Genomic DNA, 9712 nt, shown 5'->3' on the forward strand with positions numbered 1-9712 from the left:
TAGGATTTAAATTCACACAAAAAGCAAAAAAACACTTTATAATTTCAGTTACAAACCGGTTTAATTGGCAGGAAAAAAAAAAGACTTCTCTACTGCAAAGATTTAAAACCAGAAAAATAAAAAGATAAGCTCCAAAGTATTAGAACAGTAAATAAATATTCAAGCGAAGCCTGCATTTGTGACATTTCTCATAAAGCTGTAGCCGATTTTCATAAAGAATATAATTTACAATAAATAGTTAAAAAAACACAGCATTAAGTGAGCAGATTAAAAAAATAAACACTTGTCTGTGCTCTGTGAAGTTAAATTGCAACTACAGCTGCCGACATTTACATAAAAAATACAATTTCATGTATTAGGTGTAACTTTAGCACCATCTACTGGTAGCTAAATAAATTACAAAGTTTAAAAAGTGTGCATTATTTTGTGGTAATTTAAGTTTTGTTTTATATTTACAAGTTGTTTTAGTAGAAATCCTTAATATACAGATATAACTGTAGCTACTACAAAATAAAACCCTGAATCACATCTTACAAAGATTAACTAAATTGTACACATAGAACCTTATTTGGTAAAAGAACTGGCAAAGATTAACAGAACAGAAGGACAATTATTTGGCCTCAAACATATTGCTAAGACGTCCTGAGTTCATCTGCACACTCAGTGGTTGAAGTCCTTCTAATTGAGTACAGTACATAAGAAAATTAGCAGTGCAGACACAGCAAATTAAACAGTTTTTGCTCAAGTTCAGCAGCATTGCTGTGCTGATTAAAAGACAGGTCAGAAAAATTAGTTCAAAGACTGTGCAAGAAATACATTTGAGCTTTACAAATAAGACATTTAAAAGCATTTTTTAGGCCCGATTGTAGCTGAGATGTTTAACAGCATGGCTCAGTTGAAGAAGCTCAGAATGCTCCGGTTGCTTTAGGCCTTCACAGCTCCCCACGGCTGCAGGGCGGCCTGGGGCAGGATGAACTGTGGAGACGGCTGCGGTAAGATGTAGTAACCAAAGAGCTGAGGGGGCGGAGGTGGAGGTGCTGGAGGTGCACACACTGTGGCCAGGAACACTGGAGCCCCCTTCTTGTACTGAGGCCACACCGGTGTGGGATGGTAGAAGTACTGGAGACTAGCGGGGACCTGAAGAGAGCAAAAGACGGTGAAATTAACTTTTGCTTTTCGTTTGACAACAAAGATATGAAACACTGCATCAGAATGACTTTGCTTGAATATGTTTGTGTACTTGGCTGTCATTGAACTTCATGCTTTCAGTTTGTCCTTACCACAAATTATTATTTACCACAAATAGACAATTACCTTTATGCTATAATGTTCATATGAATGACAAAAACAACAATTATCTGGTGTGTCAACAGCTACAAGTCCTTAAAAGAGTTTTTTTTTTTTTTTTTTTTAAATGGAGAGCAAATCATAGCAACTTAAGGACATGTTTTGGGGGCAATGTTTGGTTTTCAGCAATAACAGTTCAAGGCCATTGTAGGGTTCCAGAAAAAAAAAAAGTTAAATGAAGTAGAGCTAGACATAAAAGATTGCATTCAGAAAGAAAAAAAAAGTTTTTTGAAAAAATTATATATATAAAAACTCATGGCTCATTTAAAAGAAAAACTGATTTTCTCTAATTTTAAACTGAATTTGACCTAAACTTAAACAAACGTGTTACAATTTAAATAACAAACAACAAATTAATACTGAGCTGGGTAATTTTTGAAATCACATGCATCATCCTGACCTCACCACAGAAGTCACATGTAAAAATAAAACCCAACAATAACACAAACATCTTAACATTTGCGTTCTCTCAGTCATATAACACACTGACGCAGAGCTTTAAGCATTAGTGTTTCCTTTTTACTAAATCCAAATTGTAAAGTATAGTTCTTTTGTCTTTTATCGCAGGTGTAATAAATACATATTGTATTTTTTTCCTCCCCAAATACAAATCCCAGCCTCAAAAAAGTCAGGACATTTTCTAAAATCCCTAATTTGTAGTTTGTTAATTTCTTCACACTTTTATTTAATTGGACACGAGCACAAATCAAATGATTTTCAGAGCCATCCTGGACCAACTTCATTGCATTTCTGAACAAATCTAACATTTAACGGCAGCAACAAACGCAGAGAGGAGAGGCTAAATTGGCACTGTAATACATCACCCCTTGTAATCATTTGGAGACAGAGCACACCAACTGCTGCAGCTTTGAAAGAAGAATCAATGTCCATTCTTGCTCAGTAGAAGGTATCAGCTGCTCAGCTGGTCGTCAATGTTTGTTTATCATCTGAGATGAGCTCCTCCTGAGAGAACTCAGCAGTTTCTCTCTGCAGGATTGATATGTGGCTTCCTCAAAGTGTGATTCAGATTGCATTTGTAAATGCGAGGATGGACTCAGTTAGGCCACGTAAGTTTTTCAAGTTATTACAAAAAGTCCATATAGTGACAGTAGTCATGTTGACATGATGGGTTCTCATGCTTTCGCCCTATTCCCAGACCCATTCTTTTTTTCTTTTTTTTTTTCCACAGTACTGATAACATAGAAGCTGAAAGATCTAACGTGTTCACAACTTCGGTTTGAAAGCTCTGTTGCTGGCATAAAACCATATATTTGTTTACATTTTCTAAATGCAATGAAGCCGAGCAGTGAAGCTACTAAAAACCATTTCCACTGCACTCAGGTCAGGTAAAGTTCACATTTATGGTTTTGCTGCCTTTTAGAAAATGTTCCAACTTTCTTGTAACTACGTACAGTTTTATTCGTGTCGTAAAATACTACAGTGAGTATTTATGGCAGGTGTGTGTTTGTGTGTGTGTATGTGTGTGACTGACACAAAACACAAAGCCTACATTCATGGTAATGAAAGAACATGTCGTTCCAAGCAGAACCGTGGCTTATCAGTGTTTTTTTAAGACAACACTGAAAGGCTACGGCCCAGCCAAACAACCCTATCAGGGCTTAACACGGAAAAACACGGGGAGTAAATGTCAGAGACATAACAGATGGTCTTTAAACAAAAAGAGGAAAATAATTACCTTTTTTCTGACGTATTTGACTTTATTTAGTGCTTCTGTCTGCCACTTCCGAACCCTGGGAACCATCGTTATTGTGTAGGTGTTGCCTTCTGCTGCTTCCTTTTTCATGTCCTCCAGTTTTTCTTGCTCTTCCATATCACCGTCTTTCAACTCCTCCTCCGTGTCGCTCGACGCCGTGGAACTGCAGTCCGAAGAGGTAGCCGAGTGGTAATCTGACGTGTCTAGGTTCACAGAGGAGTTGTCCTGGTCCCCCTTCACAGCCTCCTCATCTTCCTCTTCTGCTTTGAAACAGGCTATTGTGAAGGGCCTGCCGTTTTCCCCAGATCTGTAAGAGAACGTGGCCAATTCAATTTAAAAGTCAGACATTTTTCAGAAAACATCACAATGTCAACTTGCCTGCAAACATTGATTGGACTTCTAGTTGTAAGTTTCTCTGTGTCACTTTATGAGTCAACAGGCCAGACGGTGACTCACCTTACGCACACCTCCATCGGGTCGATCCACAGCGTTATCTCAGGAGGAAGCCCCAGACTGCTGGGGGTTAGCTCACTCTCCTCACAGGCCTTAAGGACCACTTCATCATAGGGTGCTTCATTATTAATCCTAATGCATCTGTAAAAGTTCAAATCCATTAGTGAGAATGTAGTTCTTTGATCCTTGTGTGAAAATAAATTGCTTTCAGTGATATCAGTGTACAGGTTTCATATGGATGGTGGTTACCTGTACGCCTGGCCTTTGCTGGGGCAGTCTGGGTACCAGTGCTCATCATATTTGTCGCATAAAAGCTTCTGTAACTTCTCGGCAAACGCCTCTGCTTTGGCTTGCTCGACCTTGCCTCGTGCCACGGCGAGGCGCTTCAGAAAGTTGACCCCAGCTTTCACCTCTCTTTTCATGATGCCTGAACAAAACAAAAAAGGGAAACGAATCACTGATACCGCCGTTTCTGTCGGCACAGTTTTCGCAACAAACGGCGGCACGAGAAGCAGCAGGAACTTCAGCAGCGGTGATAAAAACGCTTTCCCGTGCCGCTGCCTCTGGGCCCTCTATTTTTACAACCAGAGGAGCTGGTGAGCTCACCACAGCCTTTTCCAAAGCGCGTGTGGAAAAGCATCAGATATTTTACAGATGTTGACACGGCTCCATGTCAGCAAATGGCTATGGTTTATAAACAGGCAAACAAGATGCAAACTAGAGCTGCCCGTGTTGACATGTGAATGCAAATCCAATGAGCTCTCTCTCTCTCTGCTCTGTTTATCTTCTGATAGTACGGCTGTTTAGGTCGAGTGCCAGTGTCAAGCTGACCAGAAAGGAGTGTGTGTGTGTTCAGTGCAGCTGTGAGCCAACATCCTGCTGTTGTTGTCCCTGACAAGAGAACCGTGCCTTGAACTTTGAGGTGCAGACGGCTGCTTGTTATTGTGGTTTGTCGACACGCCGCCATCGCCTCAGTTTGTGTAATGTGCTGTGAGGGGAAAAAAATTATTATTTGCTCCAAGAGGTGTAGCCACAGGTTTATTTTTAAGAGCAGTGGAAAGACACAGCAAGTAAAAGGAGCAGCAACTTTCAATCCACAACAAATTATTTACAGATCACATAAGCGCATACATGTGCTGTTAGTCACTCAAACACCTGATGTAACACTAGTGTAATACAGGTCTGCCAAGAAAATTGCAGGTTTTGTCGAGTTGTTGTTCTCAGGTTGCTCTGTTTTGCATTTCACTCCTCACCTAAGCATTGTGTCAACCTAAAAATTGAACACCTTGTAGCTTTAACTCTCAAACGTGCACCAACAGACATTTCTCAGGTGACATCTCTAGTTTGGGAGTGACAGTGCCTATAAAATGCACCCACTCCTGGGACGTTTTATGCTTTTATTGCTGCCATTCATTAATCAATTGGTCAATATAAATGAGCCTTTTTGACAAAAAAAAACTTCAACGTCAAAGTGAAATTAAAATTCAACGGACTAATACCAATTAAATATGCAATTTAAAATGAGCGACTGCATAAATATTTACCACCTTTAAAGTCTTAATTCACCTCAGAGAAACGATTATTGAAAAGTACAAGTGAGGGGATGGATTCAAAGGGACTTACACGGCCCCAAACATCCCCAGGAGTTCTGTTAAATCCATCATCAGGAAACAGAAGGTATATGGAACATATGTAAATCGACTTCATGACCAAGTGCTTCTCTGCAGCTGGCCCTGGAGATTTAATCTGAGTTTTCCTCATCATTGGTTTTTCTCGTCACCACTCTCACATAAAGCTCAGATTGGTGAAGAACCCGAGGAACAGTACTTGTAGCTCAGTCTCTCCCATCTCACCTGCTGAAGCTTTAACTCCTTCAGAGAGCTCACAGGTGTCTTGGTAGCTTCTGTCACTGTTCTCCTTCTTCACAGTCACTCAGTGTGTGAGGACGACCTGCACTTGGTAGACTTGTACACGTCCCATATTCTTTGCATTTCTTGATTTAACAGAACTCCTGAGGATGTTTGGGGCCTTGGAAATCCTTTTGTATCCATCCCCTGACAAGTACTTTTCAATAATAGTTTCTCTGAGGTAAATTAAGACAGTCACATTAAAAGGGGGGTGAATATTTGTACAATCACTTATTTTAAACTACATATTTTTATTTAATCAGTATTACTCCATAGGTTTTTCCCCCACTTTGACACTGAAGGTTTTGTTTTTATTTTATTTGTTGAGAACATCAATTTATTATTATCATGACTAATTTATTACAGCAATAAAAGCATAAAACATCCCAGGGGCTGGATACTTTTTACAGGCACTGTGTGCTGTGAATGTTAAGAATGCACAGAGAGGCCTTGCACTTGGATTCTAGCAAAAACTGTGTTTAAAATGCTACAGCGGGTTCAGCAATCAAAACAGGTGAGACCTATTTAGAGATTAAAAGATGTAAAAGCTCTGGAAGTTAGCAAAAAAATATCAGTTATTCTGATTGCTTTTTTTTTTACCGCCCATTGCTTTATTATTTAGCATTTGAGCCGACAAGAAATTATTTTGTTTTCTGGTCATATCAGAGTTGTTCAAGCAGAGTAAACTTTGATGAATTTGAGTTTTCCCAGAAAACTATCATATACCAAAAACGCTTCAGCAATCATTTATAGTGAATGTCAGATAGTTTCAAAAAATATATACTTTTTAGAACTGCTGCTTGTTATCATTCTGTGAGAAACTTCAACAATTAAACTATGACAGCAGCTTTATGACTCCAGAAAGCCATTCCCTGAGGCCTAAAATGATCCTTCTGGTTAGCTGAAAAATACAGTCAAAACATTAGCTGTTATCAAGTGTTTCCCCCTAAAAGACTGATGTGGAATAATTTACGTCCTTGAGATCAGGTGTTTACTGACAACCTGCAATGTCGCTCATATCAACCAGTTTAATCATTTTAATGTATTCTACAGCTCGCTTACGTTTCATCCGGCTTAGATCATACAAGTGAGCGGTGTCTGGGCGATAAAGGAACCAGAAGATAGTCACATCATCTCTGGGGATGTTTGTTTTCACTGATTACTTCATCTGTGTTACTTCACAGAATGAACCTCTTTGATTTAATCAACACTGATGACCTAAAAAACACTCCCAGCTTCGAAGGAGGTCACTGAACTGATACAGTTTGTGTTTTAACATCGACCAGGCCAGACTTTAACAGCATTGAGTTTCTCTTCAGCACAGAAATCTTATATTTTGGACTTTTACACGGATTCCCCCTTTTGTGCGTCTCTTTGTTAACTATAAACATGAGCATAAACCTTTTCAGTTTGATGAGAAAGATCTGGTGGTGTGATTCAGAACCAAACGTGATTTGGGGGGACTGAGAGAAACAAAGCAGACGGTACACAACGTGATACAAGGGTGCACGTGCTCCTGACAGGATGTCTCGAGGACATCAGTTTCTTAGTAAAAAAAAAAAATCAATGCTTCATTGGCTCTGTTCTCAGTTTCTACACGCTGTGGCAGAGGAAACCTTATGATACACAGAGAGGGGAAAAAATGTTTTTCTGACATGATAGCGGAAACCCCCAGTGAGTGAGTGGAAACTCAGCAAAAGTTCGCAGAAATCATCCCACGGGGTCTACTGTGAAACTTTAAACATATATATATATATATATATATGTATGACAGGAAACGTGAAATTAAACGTATAAATACAGAACAGGAAGAGTAGATACCCCATAATATTAGAATTAAAATCTAACCATTTGCCTTCATTCCGTGTAAAATAATCAAAAAAGTCCAGAAAAGGGACAAAAGCGTGGTACTCACGGTTACTATTAAAGTGTCCTGTCTGTGAATCCCCCAGAGTCGGTCGGTTCGCCCCTCTCCGTGTCGCGCCTGCTCGCCTGTTAGTCCGGTCGGGTGTGTTGTTGGAGTTATTGCAGTGAGGCACATGTTGCTTCCTTGTTCTCGGCGCTTGCTTCAGCAGAGACGTAACATTACCGTCAGCGTGACTCACTTCCGTTAACTCAGCGCCGGGAGCGAGCGCTGATTGGCTCCGCTCACCGAGCGACATCCCGCCCTGCCCAAATATGGGCATGGCAGGTAAACAGCTGAGCGCGGGGATTTTGCTCTCTGCGATTCAGGAAAGCGCATTTTACACCTCTGATGAAACATGAAGTAATAGACGTCTCTATTCCGTTGGCTTTCTAATAAAATAGGCCTGCTTATGTAGACTATACGTGTCTGCTGTGGTGATCACTGTTTCTGATAACCATACAGTTCCACTTCTGTCAAGGCGACCTTTATCTGTTTGGTATCCTGTTATCATTAATCCTTACTAATTATTAAAAAGTCTACTCAAAGCTTAAAGTGTTAATGGGTAAAATGTTAATTATAATGAATCAGTTGTACAAAATTAAGTCAGAGCAAAAGCATTGTCATGAAGTTACATAAAAGCAGAAATTAATAGTGGTTCAGACTAAATCACTGTTATAAAACTGTGTTATATGGAAGCCAGGAGAGGACATGCTTAGTAATTTCCTTTATGACATTATATTTAGATAATGTCTCCATCTCATCATTTTGAGATACACTGGAGATGACATTGCTGTGAACTGGCACTACATAAATAAACAGAACTGAACCCAATTTTTTCTTAAGAGGGTTGATTTATTTATTTATTTTGACTTACAAAAATTAAGTTTCTTGTGAAACCTACAAATGATTTCAAAATCAAAACTGAACATGAAATATTATGCAAACAGATTATTCTGGGAGAATAAAGTTGCCCCAGACAGATCTGTTATTCAGGGGATTAATGTGCTCAGAGACAAGTGTACTTAAATGTAAAACCCACCTCAGCTATGCTTTATTAGCTGTACGAGCTAACTTCAGAGCAGACATTTTCCTAAAGCTGTAATGCTGTTCACCCTAAATACTACACCACAACAAGATTTTATGAATTTAATTTGATTTAATTTCATTCAACATTTGACTTTTGTGTGTAAACATTTGCTAAGATGGCTGTATCTTAAACAAAATGGCAGATTCAGCTGATGTATGGTGGTTGGAGGATTTGGACCCAAATGCAGGCAGACACCAAATGGTTTAAAAAAAACTAGTTTATTTAACTAAAAACAAAAACAAAAAGCTGTCATAGCAGCAACAAACTAAATAACAAAAACTCACACACAGTAGGATACACAAAGTGGGCGACACAAGAGAATCAAGACAGTACATGATGCAACAACGAGCCAGTGAGTATGAGAAGTTGAGAACAAGTTATTGAAAACAGAGGCTGATGAGGAAGTAGACACAGGTGACTGATTAGTAAGGAACAGGTGTGGGTGGTTGAGGCAGACTGATGTGGAAACTACCGAGGGAGAGTAAGTGATATCACAAGGAACACAGAGTGCACAGGGAAAGGACAAAAACACATAGATTACAAGAATCAAAATAAAGCTAGAAACACAATAGATAATAAAACCCAATACAAAAGAACTTCATATTGAACTAAACTACCGGAACATGAAATAAAAATAAACCTAATACCAAAATAATAATAATAATAATTAAATTCTAACACAAAAAAGGAAAATTTTCAATTTTCAATCTTGAAACAATGAAACATGGTTATCAAAAATATTATTCAAAGTACCTCAAAAGTGTAAAATGTTTCAGTAATTGTTTTGTGCATGGCTATTCGTTTTTGATTTTGGGTGTTTTGCTCAGCCTTTAACAAAGAACAGCCTGTCCTCTGGAGTGCTTGGGGGGGGGGTTCTCAAAAACCAGCAAGTATAAAAACATGAAAAAAAAAATATGTTTAAGGTCGCCAGAATTTACTTAGTCTGGCTGAATTTCTTGACTCCCCTTATGAAAAATTTCCCTGATTCTCTGAACTCTAAACTTCTAACTACTGTCTACTGTAGGTAAGATACTGACTGCTAATAACAACTTTACTGAAACGCTCTCTCTAATATATATCTTTTTAAGGAATGGCTGGGTTGCCAAATTTTTCATTTCTGTCCTAGGACTCTCTAAATCTTTAAAAATAATATTTTTTCTTCTTGCACTTTAAGTCAAACCAAACAAATCTTGTGCCTAAGGACCATACCACGCACTCAAAGGAGAAAAAAGCCTTTCTGCTTTGTGATTGGTCCCTATTGACTGCCCAACTTGATTGGCAGCTGCCTCCTCCAATCG

General features: G+C 38.8%; 1 protein-coding gene across 1 annotated transcript; it reads right to left on the minus strand.

Annotated features, from left to right (window-relative positions):
• Positions 1-42: 42 nt before the first annotated feature.
• Positions 43-7521, minus strand: si:dkey-79d12.5 (protein BTG4). The gene is made up of 5 exons (XM_017439674.3): positions 7337-7521; positions 3764-3941; positions 3518-3655; positions 3044-3368; positions 43-1137 (listed from the first exon to the last, which is right to left on the minus strand). The coding sequence occupies exons 2-5, from the start codon at positions 3934-3936 to the stop codon at positions 925-927; spliced, it is 849 nt and encodes a 282-aa protein (XP_017295163.2). The 5' UTR covers positions 3937-3941; positions 7337-7521; the 3' UTR covers positions 43-924.
• Between the last annotated feature and the right edge of the window lie 2191 nt (positions 7522-9712).

The sequence above is a fragment of the Kryptolebias marmoratus genome, linkage group LG16 (assembly GCF_001649575.2).
Source record: "Kryptolebias marmoratus isolate JLee-2015 linkage group LG16, ASM164957v2, whole genome shotgun sequence".
In the NCBI taxonomy this organism is placed as follows: Eukaryota; Metazoa; Chordata; class Actinopteri; order Cyprinodontiformes; family Rivulidae; genus Kryptolebias; species Kryptolebias marmoratus.